Source organism: Cucurbita moschata, unplaced genomic scaffold (genome assembly GCF_002738365.1).
Source record: "Cucurbita moschata cultivar Rifu unplaced genomic scaffold, Cmos_1.0 Cmo_Scf00004, whole genome shotgun sequence".
Taxonomy (NCBI): domain Eukaryota; kingdom Viridiplantae; phylum Streptophyta; class Magnoliopsida; order Cucurbitales; family Cucurbitaceae; genus Cucurbita; species Cucurbita moschata.
Genome location: NW_019268520.1, coordinates 2,212,566 through 2,227,455, shown reverse-complemented (window position 1 = coordinate 2,227,455; position 14,890 = coordinate 2,212,566). Strand labels below are relative to the sequence as shown.

General features: G+C 36.8%; 4 protein-coding genes across 5 annotated transcripts; 2 read left to right on the top strand and 2 right to left on the bottom strand.

The window, feature by feature from the left end:
* Positions 1–102: 102 nt before the first annotated feature.
* On the bottom strand, positions 103–5,689 carry LOC111441869 (gamma-tubulin complex component 4 homolog). 2 transcript variants are annotated; one of them, XM_023079039.1, is made up of 17 exons: positions 5,267–5,689; positions 4,901–5,192; positions 4,656–4,792; positions 4,379–4,477; positions 4,054–4,171; positions 3,352–3,630; positions 3,156–3,236; positions 3,001–3,084; positions 2,593–2,679; positions 2,436–2,491; positions 2,091–2,285; positions 1,470–1,695; positions 1,292–1,380; positions 951–1,104; positions 722–844; positions 309–428; positions 103–244 (listed from the first exon to the last, which is right to left on the bottom strand). In XM_023079039.1, exons 1-16 carry the CDS (start codon positions 5,437–5,439, stop codon positions 357–359), a joined length of 2,265 nt encoding a protein of 754 aa, XP_022934807.1. In that variant the 5' UTR covers positions 5,440–5,689; the 3' UTR covers positions 103–244; positions 309–356. The 2 variants fall into 2 exon arrangements, with proteins under 2 accessions (XP_022934807.1, XP_022934806.1); XM_023079038.1 differs by having other exon boundaries at positions 103–428.
* An 822-nt stretch (positions 5,690–6,511) lies between these two features.
* LOC111441538 (epoxide hydrolase A-like) lies at positions 6,512–8,782 on the top strand. Its single transcript, XM_023078577.1, has 3 exons — positions 6,512–7,192; positions 8,060–8,298; positions 8,397–8,782. The coding sequence occupies exons 1-3, from the start codon at positions 6,728–6,730 to the stop codon at positions 8,641–8,643; spliced, it is 951 nt and encodes a 316-aa protein (XP_022934345.1). The 5' UTR covers positions 6,512–6,727; the 3' UTR covers positions 8,644–8,782.
* Positions 8,783–9,204: 422 nt separating this feature from the next.
* Positions 9,205–12,531, bottom strand: LOC111441543 (U1 small nuclear ribonucleoprotein A-like). The gene is made up of 5 exons (XM_023078584.1): positions 12,290–12,531; positions 12,030–12,202; positions 11,124–11,217; positions 10,923–11,008; positions 9,205–10,167 (listed from the first exon to the last, which is right to left on the bottom strand). The coding sequence occupies exons 1-5, from the start codon at positions 12,375–12,377 to the stop codon at positions 9,880–9,882; spliced, it is 729 nt and encodes a 242-aa protein (XP_022934352.1). The 5' UTR covers positions 12,378–12,531; the 3' UTR covers positions 9,205–9,879.
* Positions 12,532–13,416: 885 nt separating this feature from the next.
* Positions 13,417–13,931, top strand: LOC111441545 (protein SENESCENCE-ASSOCIATED GENE 21, mitochondrial-like). Its single transcript, XM_023078586.1, has 2 exons — positions 13,417–13,494; positions 13,613–13,931. The coding sequence occupies exons 1-2, from the start codon at positions 13,421–13,423 to the stop codon at positions 13,839–13,841; spliced, it is 303 nt and encodes a 100-aa protein (XP_022934354.1). The 5' UTR covers positions 13,417–13,420; the 3' UTR covers positions 13,842–13,931.
* The last annotated feature ends 959 nt before the right edge of the window (positions 13,932–14,890 follow it).

The window sequence follows — 14,890 nt, the reverse complement described above, 5'->3', positions numbered from 1 at the left end:
TGAATTGTATTGAATCAAAAGTTATGCCTTAGATGACATTTATGTCATACTATGAAGAAATAGCCAAAGTTCATGAGTATATGCTTTGATAGGAAGAACAGGTACGTGAAATAATTACCTATAAAATTTCCATTGAAACTCTTCACCCCATCTCCAATTTCGTTCATGAAGATTGTAATAACAACAAAGACAAAAAATCAATCCTACCCACGATTGGTTCAACCAGCAATATCCATCCGAAGTTCTTCTATCTTCCATGACCAAAATCTATATATATATATATGATTCTACACTACAAATGAACACAAATGAGCACATCTGAGTTATCAGTGAATATCGGCAACATGAAAGTGGTGCTATTGTTGATTTAGGACAGGAAGTGCTGCTGGACGTGGTCCAACAACGTTGAGCACTCCTCTTGCAGTGGCCTGTTGTAGAACAACAAAAATGATGCATCATTCAACTAAAAGCATACACGAAAACACTTCTTGAATATCCAAGCTATTCAGGGTTCCACTCCTTAAATTATACTCATATAATCTATCTATCCCACGAATCTCTAAGGAGGAGGCTTCACCCACTCCGAGCCTAGCTCGAGAAGAAAACTAAGGTTTGAAGTTATTAAGTTTTCGACGAGGTCTATTTCTAAATATCTTGGATGCCTAACTACCAAGCCCTTTAAGAGTTGAAAATAAAAATAAAGAAAAGAGAGACTTTTTACCTCAAAGAAGGAATTGAAATTCAAACGCATCAAGAAACGTCTCAGGAATGGAGCCCTTTGACTCCCGACCAGCCTGCTACTTCGCAAAATCGTGTATAAGGAGTTTGATTTCTTGTTGAATTCCTAGAATCAAATGTAATGGTATCACATAATAAGACATCTATACCATTTTAGGAATATCTGATCAAGAGCTATGAAATAAAATTGTGTGTAAAACTATATGCTACACCTCAGTTAGGTGCTCCAGTTCAGAAGGGTCTGAGCTTTTGTCTTGATTTTCTATACTCCAGCAAAACTGTAGGCAAAGCTTCATTATGCCATCCAGTATCCTCGAAACCGAACCGATATCCAAAAATGACTGTGAAATTAAAGCAGATAAGTACCTGCACCAGGTGCTTAAATGCATTAGCAGAAGTTTTCAATTTATTACAACAGATTATCTCTGAAGCCTCCTAAGATCAGCTCATCAAAAACCAACTGATCAAAATGTTTTAAAAACAAAGATGGTGAAGACAAGCTGTTATAGACGAATCATTAAGAAAACCATATAAAATCAGTCACTATACATACTCTTGATGAAATCCTACGAGCTCCGTAAAATCATGAGAATCTTGGATACGATCTTGCAAAATATTCCATTGAGATTCAATCACGTCGACCTAGATGACAAATAACGAACTTATTTACGAATAATGAGTGATATTTCAAGTGCATGACATTGAAGTCAATAGAAGGTATTAAATCTGACCTGGATATAAAACTGAAGATTCCTGATCAAGAATGCCATGTGTTCTCTTACACGCCACATCTGTCTAAAACGTTGCCTTTTCTGTGGAGATATCGAACCATCAAATCGAGCATTGCGATTTTTAGAAAAATCAGCATGATCTTGGTGCATGAGGGATGCCCATGATTTCTCCAGTTCCATTTGCGTTCGCTTCAGCCGCAATAAATATTGGAAGACCCTGCAATACCTGAATCATTCATCTTGTCAACAGTTGAAAGATGCAGCATTATGTTAATAAGAACGTATTCGATAAATCTAAATTTGTTCATGAATGGTTTTGGCTTAGCCAAAGGGATTCATAAGCTCCCCACTCTCCCAAGAACACACAAAATACGAGTTTACAATGGATACTCAAAAAAACATGCTCTGCTTCCATTGTAAGCACTTTTAAACCCCTGCAAATAACGATATTCTCTCGTCGTAATCTATGCGTTTGTTTAAAAGCAAATGGGACGACTAAAAGATCCATAGTAACTTAAGCCCTTGTTGTCTCTTGGAGCTCGCCTTGAAGCAGGCAAAGCCTTGGGAAGTAGTGGACCCTTAAGACTCCTATTATCCAAAAAGATAACATTCATTGCTTACTTAGAGAGCACTTCTTGAGTAAAGAATAACTGCAGGGGCCAATCAATATAGTATTCAAGAGCAACACTATCCCAGCCATCAAGAGACATATCTGAAGATAAATTTGATAGAGCACCCCCAGGATTTCCATCGGTGTAAGTTTTTTCCTTCGGGTCTCCTTGGGCAGACTTGACCTTGACTCCAAACGATGGCATCCTAGTATAAGTGAAAAGGATTACCAAAAGATTACCATAGGCACGATTAAGAGCTAAGCTGGTTCCACATTATATGTGCATATAAATGTGTGTGTGTGTATATATAGGTATATATATATTTAGAATTGGAATAAATTTAGCAACAACTTACCGCAATGATACCCTCGAAAAGTATCTGTCTTCATCACTTGTAGTCTTTGTTGCAGCCTGCATGGTATGTGAATTATGGAAACAAAGTTTATGCAATCACGTAAATAATGAAGAACTAGAATAGTCGAGAACAAATCATCTTGCACAAGAAAAATTACCAACTGAAATGGGATCATAAGATCAGCTTCAGCAGTCGACTGGCGAGGGGGTAGACGCATCAAATGGCGACTTTCCTCAAGAAAACACTAGAATAACCAATCATCCTATCAGCATAATATAATATAAAGTAACAATAAGGAATGTTCTAACACCAGTAAGCTCAAACAACAAAAGATATTGGTCTTCTAGCATATTTTATTAAGGTAAAATCAAGCAAAGGATATAGAATATAAACACATGAATACAACAAAGACATGGGAACAAATGTGGAGATGACATCTCAGTTAAAGTTTCTTCTTAATGACTACCGAAACCGGGAACCAGTCTTCTACAACATATATACGAACAATAAAAGATAATTGAAGAATAAACTAAAGAACTTAAATTCATATTAGTCCATCTCTTACCTGGAAGAAATCACCTTTTGCTAAAAGGAAATAGTCTTTTAAGGCCTTGAGGTGTCCATTCAGGTCAGCACGCACAACTACAAGCTGCCGAGATATGTTAGCAAATTATAAAAGGATGAAATAAAAGGTAGAACTACATGTTCCACAATCAGAACCTGCCAGAGATGACTAGCCGCAATAGCCCTAATTGAATCAATAGCAGACTCAAATGATCTCTTATGAAACTCAGATGATTCCTGTACATAATGAAAGGCCATTTCTCTAAGTACAGATGTTATGATAGGCAGATAGGAAACAAATTTAAGCCAATCCATGTTCCAGGGGTAATCTAATCGAAATTATTGTCTAAACCTTGAGATCTAAAAGCATGGCTTCTATCTTATCAGCTTCAGATTGCAGAAGCAATTCTTCTCCAGTCAACTTTGTGGCAAAAAAAGGTTCCTTTTGAAGGGGAAAGTTTCTTGTATTTCCTTTAATCTTCAGAGGTAATCTAGGCATATGTGAATGTGATTGGTTTCCAGCACCCTGACACCAAAAGGCGTTGCTTGGGTTCCGAAGAACTCTAATGGCTTTACCAGCAAAAAGAATTGATTCTGCAACCTTCATATGAATATAATCAGGAAGCATATCCTGAAAGCAAAGCGAAAAAGGAAAAGATCGGTTAGCAATTATGTTCAGATTCAAACCCCTGTTCAAAACACGATGTGTCAACAATTATTAGTGCACTTCAACAGAATTTAATAAAAGGCCCATCAGAAGAGCGTTGTGAGGTTATTAGTCTATGTGCATGCAAGATGACCCGAACACTCATAGATATTAGAAGAAAATGGGCCGAAGGAAGCAAGCATTGAAGTAATATGTGAGAATATGGTATGTATCATATAGAAAATGGAGATGAAAAACCAGTCAAGATGAGCCCATGATAAATTACAAAGATGTTGAAAATGCCATTGAAATTCGGTTCAAATCTAAGTTACTACATGAAGAACGAAAAGCAGTGATCATTGAATAAGAAAACTGTAGTATCGGTAGAAGACGTGGCAATGAACGTACCAGATAAATGTGAAATCCTAGGTGCCAATCAGTCAAGGATTCATCAGTCGATAAGCGTCCTAACTTTTCTGACAGAACTTGTACAGCTGAGCCTTGATCAGTCTCCCTGCCATCCTGCCTGATCAATTTGATGATCATAAAATTACTCGTGCATTTCTAGATTGTAAAAAATTATCAAATGTATACAAAAGAACGTGAACAAGAAAAATTAAATCAAGATTGACCATCTATCACTTATTCTCTCTAGACAACGGTTTCTTAGTCCGAGACAATTACAATCTAACCCATGTTGGCTATAATAAGATACAACAATTCTTAGAGTTACCTTCTGATGAAAAATTCTCCATGCTTATCTTGAAGGATCCCATAAACCATCCATGATGCTAGTTGATTGTACATTACCTGATGACCATGCCAAAGAAGCCTATTCTTTTGGCAGAGGGAAAGATATGAAAAAAGAAGAGACAATAAAATTTTAACAGATTAAGCTTTTCCAATAAAATGTAGCTAGCAAACTCGTCTTCTACAATGAAGAATGAACAATTTAGATGAATATAGGATACGGAAAGCAAGGCCTCGGATTCAGGAAGAGACTTGAATACCTTTGAATGCAAGTCTGCAATTCAGGCACACCACAGTGACAACGTTTGTGAAGAAGATTGAGTAATTGGCCACCTCGAATATCGTCACGCTCGATCTCAAGAACGAGTTGATGCAGAGGTGGAAAAAGAACAAAGAACTATAAAATACAATCAATAAACAAGTCAAATCCATGGCATCATCTTACAATCATTGGACAACAAAATTACGTACAGAACAAAGGGCATCCCATCATCTTAGAACCAACCTTATCGAGGCCCTGGGTGACTATTGCCAAAATTGGCACCGTTTCAGACAACAGTTTCTGCTCCACATGAAGAACAGCAGATCTATAAACAGACAGTATCTCTACGATGCCATTAGCAATGGCCCTCCTATACACACTGGGGATTTCAGTTTTATCTTTAGACGACTCCACAGAATTGGGTAAAGAAGACCCATTACTAGAACGAATCCAACTCAAATTTCTAGACTTAGTAGCAAAGCGGTCGAGTTCTCTGTAGTAAAATCCTAACACGATGATCCTCTGAATTAAGTCCCTGAATCGGAATATAGAAAACCATCATGAACAAATTGTATAAAAGAACAGAATTGAAGTGGGTTGTGGGCGTACCTTTCGCTGGGTTCGAGAAAGGAGATATCAGGGGCTAGCTTGAACGTGGGCTCGCCGGAAATGGGGGCATCGGGAGGTAAATGATTCAACCCTAGAAGATTGTAATGCTCTCTTTCGTCAATTATCAGATCGCCGGTGTAACCCAGTAGAGCAAGTAGAAGTTCATGTAGCATTTTTGGTCGTTCACTCTGGAATTGCGAGACGAAGTAGCAAAGGAAATGAGGAGAGCATCACAGAGAGGCGCACTCCGAGGTGAGAAGAGAGAAATTTGGGGGTTTTTCGAGGTTGGCAATGGCGGAAATGCTTCAAGCTTTACAGAATTTTCAGTGAGCTTCTGAAACCAATTCAACTTTCAGATTGGAGTGGAGGGTTTTAGCAAATTGAAACTTCAAAATTTTCTCATTTAAATTGTTTTTTTAGAAAACCATTATTTTTGTTTGAAAAATGAGAGAACTTAACATTTTCGCGGGACCCTAACAAGTAATTTCCATCAATTTTTTTTTTCTTTTCAGAATTACAAAATTAGTCTCACAACTTTAAAATTTTATATTTTTTAATCTTTTTATTTCAAATTTAATCCATAAATTTTAAATTTGAGTAAAATAAGTCGCATTGATAATAACATTCAAATTTATATTTAATTGATTAATTATATTTAAATTATTTTAAATTATATATGATATATTAAACCCTAAATAGATACAAAATTCAAAGTTTAAAACTAAACTTGCAATTCAACATTTTTTTTTATAGTTGAAATTTTGAAATATTAATTTCACAAAATAATAAATATTTTATCTGCAAGTAAACAAAACAAAAATTATCGACCAAATAATTAGAAGTTCAAATTCTTAACTTATATGTGTTCATGTTGAGCTAATAAACAATTATTATCACACGTTGTTCGTTAAGAATTATATTAGATAATTGTCCCATGCCTGAATAAATAGAAAAATAGAGGAAGAATAAAATATCAAAAATAACAAAATACAAGTAATATGCAATATTTATTAAAATCCCCAAAAATTTATAGTAATAATAAATAATTTTTTTAAAAAAATTATTAATTTTTTTTATCCTCAATAATTATGAAAAACTTGTAAAAAAAAATTATAGAAATAATAAATAACTTTTTAAAATAATACTTTAATATATTTTTTTACTTAAAAAAAAAAATATATAGATATATATATATATATTATAAAATGGAAGATATTTTCCCATATACTCCCTCTTGGTAATGGCGGGGCCACTATGTCATTTCACTCCACATTCCATGGAGATGGCTAAGCCACCTTCAATGCGGTTAATGATCTTGTTCACTACGAAACGCACACTATCAGACGAAAACGGATGAAGATTTCGAAGATTACTCACCGTGCCGGCCGTTGATCTTGGACTTGCAGGAAGTTCTTCTGCAATTTCCGATAGTTGTTAGAGAAATCGAGACAGAGAGCTGCCATGGACGCGATCGAACACACCACCATCAACACCAATGGAATCAAAATGCACATCGCCTCCATAGGCACAGGCCCCGTCGTTCTTCTTCTCCACGGCTTCCCCGAGCTCTGGTACTCATGGCGCCACCAGCTTCTCTACCTTTCTTCCGTCGGATATCGGGCCATCGCGCCGGACCTCCGCGGGTATGGCGATACCGAGTCCCCGGAATCGCATACTTCCTACACTGTGCTCCATATCGTCGGCGATTTGGTTGGGGCTTTGGATGAGCTTGGGATTGAGAAGGTGTTTGTTGTAGGGCACGATTGGGGGGCGATCATCGCGTGGTACTTTTGCCTGTTTAGACCTGATAGAATCAAGGCGTTGGTGAATCTGAGCGTCCAGTTCATACCTAGGAACCCTGCAATTCCTTTTGTTGAGGGTTTCAGATCTGCGTTTGGTGATGACTTCTACATTTGCAGGTTTCAGGTGAATATAATTTGTATTAGTTGCTTATGTTAGAGGGTCAATTATAAGATTGGTTAACTCATGGTTTAGCCTTCTTCAGTTCCGTTTCCAACCATGGTGAGATCTCACACTGCCCTGTTATTTATAGGCGTTTGGTCTCCATGCTTATAAAGAATGATTCGTTCTCTTCTCCAACTAACGTGAGATCATGATCTCACAATCCATCCTTGAGTTAAGCTAATGTGAGATCTCACAATCCATCCTTGAGTTAAGCTAATGTGAGATCTCACAATCCATCCTTGAGTTAAGCTAATGTGAGATCTCACAATCCATCCCCGAGTTAAGCTAATGTGAGATCTCACAATCCATCCCCTTGCGGCCTAGTTATGGAGAGATTTCTACACCCTTTTAGATTCATTTCGCTCTACCATTAACGTGAGATCTCATCATCCATCCCTTTGGAGCCCAACTAATAGGGAGAGATTTTCACACCTTTATAAGGAATATTCATTCCCCTCGTTAATCAACGTGAGATCATCCCCTTGAGGGCTAGTGTGCCATCCATCCCCTTGGGGGATAGTGTCCTCACTGGCACACTGCTCGGTGTTTGGCTCTAATACCATTTGTAACGAGTCCACTTTGTCCCGTTATGTATCGCTGTTAGCCTCACGATTTTAAAATACGTCTACTAGGGAGAGATTCTCACAAGAAATGCTTCGACCCCTCTCCAACCAATGTGAAATCTCACGATATGTCTTCATATCAAAGAATCATGTTCTCTTTAATTTGTTAAGTTGTACTTATTTAAAGAGCCCCATTTGATTGAATCACCAGAAAGTTTCACGTTCATATAAACAGCAGAAACTAAAATGAATTGGATCCTAACAGGTTCCAGGAGAGGCTGAAGAAGATTTTGCCTCCATTGACACAGCTGAGTTATTCAAGAAATTTCTCTGTAGTAGAAGATCAGATCCTCCAAAACTGCCCAAAGGGGTTGGAGTTCGTTCTATCCCATCCCCAGAAAACCTTCCTTCTTGGCTGACAGAAAAAGATATCAACTATTTTGCTACCACTTTCAAGCGGACAGGCTTTACTGGAGGATTGAACTACTACAGAGCCTTCGACCTGTAAGTCGTAGATTTAGCCATTCAGATTGCTCTGTTCTTATTAGTTCAATCCAATTGTTCCATTCCTTTCAAGTTCAAATCATGTTTTTTTGTTGCAGAACTTGGGAGCTGACTGCATCATGGACAAAGGCACAGGTTCGAGTGCCGGTGAAGTTCATCATCGGGGATTTGGATCTGACCTACCAGTTTCCAGGAGCCAAGGAATATATCCACAATGGGGGATTCAAGAAGGATGTGCCGTTTCTGGAGGAAGTGATAGTAATGAAAGATACTGCTCACTTCATCAACCAAGAAAGGCCACATGAAATCAGTACTCACATCCATGACTTTATCAAGAAATTTTGAACTCCATCCATTCTCCATTGCTTGAATTGTTCTTTCTTTTTTCAGTGACTTTGAGTAAAGGATAATTTTCATCACACCCGTTTGCAGAGTGTAGTTTCTAATTATAAATAAAGGCTATAAGGTCGTAGGTTGTGACGTTCATCGAGGATCAACTATATGGGTTTCGTTGAAGAATAGGAAAAGATGACTACTAAATTTTGAACTTTTCTCTTATATACGACACCATCTAATGCCCTCTCCAATGAGACTGGCCACTTGAGGATGTGTTGAATTCAAGTCAATCATGTGTGGATTTCTTTAAGGTTAACTTCAAAATGAGTCCCAACCATCTTTGAACCTTCTCATCCATCTTTCGAACTATGTGAACTTGCGAGTTCATGCCAGAGCTTATCGGGAGAAATATCACAAGATACTTCCATTTAATTACGATAAAAGGCCTACATCCAAGTTTCATAAGCCTTGGGTCCACTATTCCGATCGTCATTTTCCTACTCCCAACAGAAGCCATCAGAAACTCAAGGGTCGCCGAACCCTATACAAGGGCCAATCTAATCTCACATATCTAATCATTTTTCACAGTTATTTTGATTCATATGCTTAAATAAATGTTTTGTTCATACAAACTTTTTTTTCTTCCAGCCAACTCTCATTCTCCAATATAACAAATACAAAATCTACAATATCAACCATACTCGAACTCGCTACGTCGTAAAAGTAAAATTCTGCTACACCTAAGGCTCGAGTAATCTACATACTAGACAAAATTCAGTTCAAGAATTAAGCTGTACTTACTGGATTTCTCCCTCAACACTTCAGCAGCAGCTCATTGTGCTTGCACGGTGGAATTGTTGTAATCTGGTACCGGTAGAGCTTGCTGTTCAGTAAAATAAAGTCTGTACCAAATTAGATCTCAACATCATCAGCACTTCAATCTCTTAATTATAACGACTTTCGGTCTATTTTATAGCACAACTAGAAGGAAATACTACTATGAAAATGAGAACTAAAATGTGATGATGAATGAGTTCACGGCTAATCATGGCAACCACTGTGATCCCGCTGTGATCTGAGATCTCTTCTATTCCTGGTTAAGAGAACTGATCTGATTATATCATACAAGTCACGGCCGACTAGAATTTCCAGCCAGAACAAGATGACCATATCTTACAAATAATCTCCTGTACTGAGCATCGAATAATAGCGCCTTTCCATACAGTGAAGAACGAGATTCATATCCTATTTCTTCGCGTAGGTTATCAACATTGAATTTTGTGGATTCATCTTAAAACCTTGGAGTGCTTGCATGGCTACTGTCGATTGTACCTCATCACCATACTCTACAAATGCAATACCTGGCTTTGCTTCAACCATACGAACCTCCTTAAAACCAGGATACTGACAGAAAAGCATTTGTAGCATCGTTGGAGTTGTCTCCTGGGGAAGATTTTGTATAAACAAAATGCTATTGGGCGGGGCAGGTGCTTCTGGTACCATAACTCCACCTGGATAAGGGACTTGAGAATGCTGCACCATTTTCAGAAGGGGGGAAGGAAAGAGAACCTGTGCGTTAGTAACATATAAATTCCAATAAATAAACATAATTAAGTATCAAAATTATTCATACGATGAATGTCAACCAAGATTTGCCGCCTTAAAACTTAGTCAATAGATAAAAGACATACAAGAATACATCTACTCATGAAGACATCACCAACTAAGTCCCAGAAATTAAAGCGTTGAATCATTTGGTAAAGGCTTCTTTAACAATCATCACATTGTGATATATGAAATGAAAAAAAGAAATAAATGCAAATAACCCCCATGGTACGTTTCTTCGTTCTCTATATAATATATCTTTCTCTCTCTCTGCGAAAGGAAATAAAAAGGCAGATAAAATCCAAATGAATAACTAAAAATAACAATGAACTTTCACTACCAGGAGGAGGGAGTAAGAGAATGAAGTGCTTCCTATTGCATAGAATAACATACAAATTACTGAAAAGAGTGAGAAATGAGAATGGAAGAGAGAGCATCATTCTTAGTAAGCAAAATTAGCCTCAGGAAGTGAAGTTCTACCTCTTATTACTTGTCCTTTATGATTTTATAGTTTACAATCATGTCAGTGAAACACTTGGAATACATTTTTTAACAACAGATGAATATAATATCCTAAACTGACATTGTGGGAGAATCAACTATGCAAGTTAGTGAAGGCTCAAATAGAAAAAAAAAAGAATTTTCCAAAACCTAATGTTTAGGTATTAAATAGAGATACTTACCCCTGTTGCGCCATATGCTCCAGAAAAAGCAGGATTCAGACCCATCCCAGCTTGATTAGTATCATGCTGCTCTTTCTTCTTCCTCCCTACCACATCAAGAGAATGGACAAATCTTTGATTAAACACTGCTACATAAGCAATAGAACAACACGTTCCTTCACTTTCTTGAATTGTCAAATAGAAAATAAAGACAAATTATACCCTTTTCCCCGTGCCTCTTTCGTTTCTCCCGGGGAACAAATGTACCATCAGACTTTGCAATTATATCTGATTTTGTCTTTGCATATTGGATCCTCTACACCATTGCAAAACAACATCACTTAGTTAAGTATTACACCACACTCCCCCAAAATATTAGTCCAGCTAACAAAAGATACACTTCCAAAATATTAGTCCAGCTAACAAAAGATGAATAATAGACCAGAGGAATAAATGATATATAGAGTTGTCTGCACTTTATACCATGGAAAAAGATATAAAGCCTATGACACATTTTCATAAATCCAAAGAAAATATGGATATTAGCCACCAGATTTACAAACAAGAAATGCTCAACAAATATAGAACTTTCAAAAGATTTGCCGAAGCCCCATTTGACAACCACTTGATGTGGTTGAAAATATTAAGAACCAATGCCATAAAGCACAGGTCGATAAATTCAAACGCCTACAATGGATATATTTAAGAAGTATACATACACTTCAAGATCAAAGGCTCAGTGCATATTCTGTTACATGCTTGATCATCAAAGAATAATTGTTCTTTAGCTTCGTCGAAATGATATCAGCTATAAAAATCCAAGCAGACCAGGCCGTCAGTTTGGCAATAATCAGCAAAACCACATTATTTACAAGCCATATGTAACTAAATCTCAACTGTCTAATAAGATAAGACGAAATATAACCCAAACACAATTCCAATTCGTAGCTCAGAAAAATATATTGGCACTTTCCCATTCGCCACTATGATTTTTATTACATTAATTAAGTGCGCATACGAACGATAACGATATCTTCACAGCAACACTTATTTAGTCTTCATCTTAAACTCGAATTTAACAAACAACATAAAAGTTCTCGCAGTTGAAAAGGCTAAGAAGCACATTACCATAGGCTTATCATAGAAAGGAAAGCCCTGCATTTGTCTAATCGAATTAGTGGCGGAAGAGACTTCTTCGAACACAACCCAAGCCTGCCCCTTGTGCTTCAAGGTCTTGAAAGCCAACACTTCCAGAATTTTCCCGAACTGCGAGAACACCGCGTTCAGCGACTTCTTTAATTCTGCTCCACCAAGGAGTAAACAGTAAAAAACACACCATAATTCAGATCATTAAAGAAGCTCCCCTATCCCCCTCGCCTCAAGAATACCTTCCAGCTTGATTTTCTCGTTCAGATTGTTAATGTAGATGGTCATGTTCGAAGGAACTTCATTGCCAGTGCTGTTGACCTCCGCCATTTCTTTCACCTCCGTCCGCCTAATAGATATGCTCAAATGGAAAAGCTAAGGAGGTCGAAAAGGAAACAACGATGGTCGACCACGGAGAACGACGGCTTGATCCGATACATGCAATGTCACTCCGCTCGCAGGGGTCTGGTCGGCCCGAAAGCCCTAACTATAACTACGGATGAAGAAGAAGACGGAGTGGCCTGCCAGCTATTGTGGGCTTAAATTGTTCGGGCTTTACCTTATTGGGCTTTCGTTTTTGGGCCTACAGCTAACCTGACACCCGACAGAAAAATGAATTTTAACGTGTTGTTACTTATTTAAAAATAAATAAATAAATGTTTCATTATTAAAATAATAATTACTTAAATTGAAAAAATTTTAAAACTCCAAATAGTTAAATTGGGTCTTAAAAATTCTCGACTCAACCTCTAATTTTAAAATTTTAAAATTGGGTCTTAAAAATTCTCGGGACCCAACCTCTAATTTTAAAATTTTAAAATTGAGTCATCGAAAATAATCAATTTTAAAATTAAGTTTCAAACTAAGTTATGATTGACATGTCACCCATCCACGTCGGAAGATGATGGTCCAGTCAGCATTTCATTAAGTCGAAAACTCTTTAGAATTACTCTATATACGTTAATGACTCAACTCTAAATTTCGAGTTAAAAAATGTATTTTGATGCTACTATCATTATTATTTTAAAAATTGTCACGATAACTTCCGTTAAATGAAGAACCAAAATTGAGAAATTTCTAAACGATAGAAAAGGAAATATTCTTTAAAGAAAAAAAAAAATAAAAACAAAACTTCGAAATTAAAAAAATAAAAACGGAAAATTGAAAATGTTACGTATAATAAAATTTGTGATTTATTGTAATAACTACATGAAGGACAAAATGGAAAGGGAAATAAAACAAATTAGGAAAAGGAATATATTAAAATTGGAAATAAATATTTTGTAAATTTAATTTGAATTCTATTTTCCCTAATATTCCTTCTCCTATATAATTCTCAAATTTAATTTAATTCTCAAATTTTTATCTTCCCCATGGCTCGCTTCTTCTCCGGCGTCAAGATCATCTCCGGTCTCGTTTCCGATGGACTTTCAGAAGCTCTCATCAGGTATTTCTTATATACATACATACATACATGCATACATACATACATGTATATATGTATATACATATACGAAACGACTCACTTTGGGGTTATTCAATTATGGTTTTCACGTTGCACTTAGGCGTGGATATACGGCGGAAGCAATGGCGGCGTCGAAAAGAGCGGCGAGGGATGACGGAATGATGAAGAAGGGGGAACAAGCAGAAAGGAGTAGAGAGAAGGTGGCGTGGGTTCCAGACCCGGTCACCGGCTACTACCGGCCGGAGAACTACTCCGATGAGATTGACGCCGTCGATCTTCGTGCTATGATGTTGCAGCCAAGAAGAAAATTTATTGAACAAAATGAATAAATTTGGATGTGTCATTGATGAAACGAGCCCTCGATTGAGATTATTTTCTCTTTTTTTAAAAAAAAAAAAAAAAAAAATTGAATCTCTATATTTCCAATATTTAAATTTATTTTTGAACTATTTTACAAATAAAATATATAAACTTCATTAGGTCTTATTTGCTAGCTTGTGCACACTCTGACCTCGACCGCTCTATCTAGCCTTCATCTGAAAAAATACAAGTAGCATGCTGGTAGGTTCTTCGTTCGTTCTAAAATCTTGTCTCATTAGTTTGTTCGTTAAGTTGATGTCTTATTCATAGTTAAAAATCTCGTCTCTAAGTCATAGGTTATTCCTTAGGTTAACTTGACTTGCCTAAGCTCAACTTAAGATAAATTTGTCGGTTTTCAGGATTTTACTCTTGTGAGCTTATTAACTCATAAGTTCCATCTTAGAGTTCTAAGGCATCTTGATTTGTTATATACTAGTCTCTTTCATCATCGTTATCGTATAAATCATAGGTATTCGAGGTGTGACCTTGCCGTAGGTTCCAATTAATATTTCGTATCATATTGTTGTGGACACTGTTCTCAAATTCTCTAGCAAAGTTTAGTAAGCATCTCCCTCATAGGCCTCGTAACGTAAAAATCATGGAGGAAGGTAGTGACACTCATGCTTTGTCAAGGCTCATCTGCATTCATACATTTCATGGCTCAACCATAATTCTACTTACTTATAATCATAAAGGTGCAACTATAGACCTCTACTGGTCGGAGAATTAGGAATCAATAGGCAAATCCCTAACCGAACAAGATTGGACCGGTTGTCCCCTACTTCCAACCAGTATCTCCTTTGAGCGCGTTCTTCCACCATTCATTTTTCTTTGCTTGGTTCTCAATTTCTATACGGATATAGATATATGTGATTGTTCTCGGTTGAGATCATTGGGAAGAGTAATTCCACATTGACTAATTAAAAGAAAAATCATGTATTTATAAGTTAAGAAGATCACCCTATTTCTTGTCGTAGAAAGATAAGATTTAGAAATAATGTAACGACTCTAGATTTCT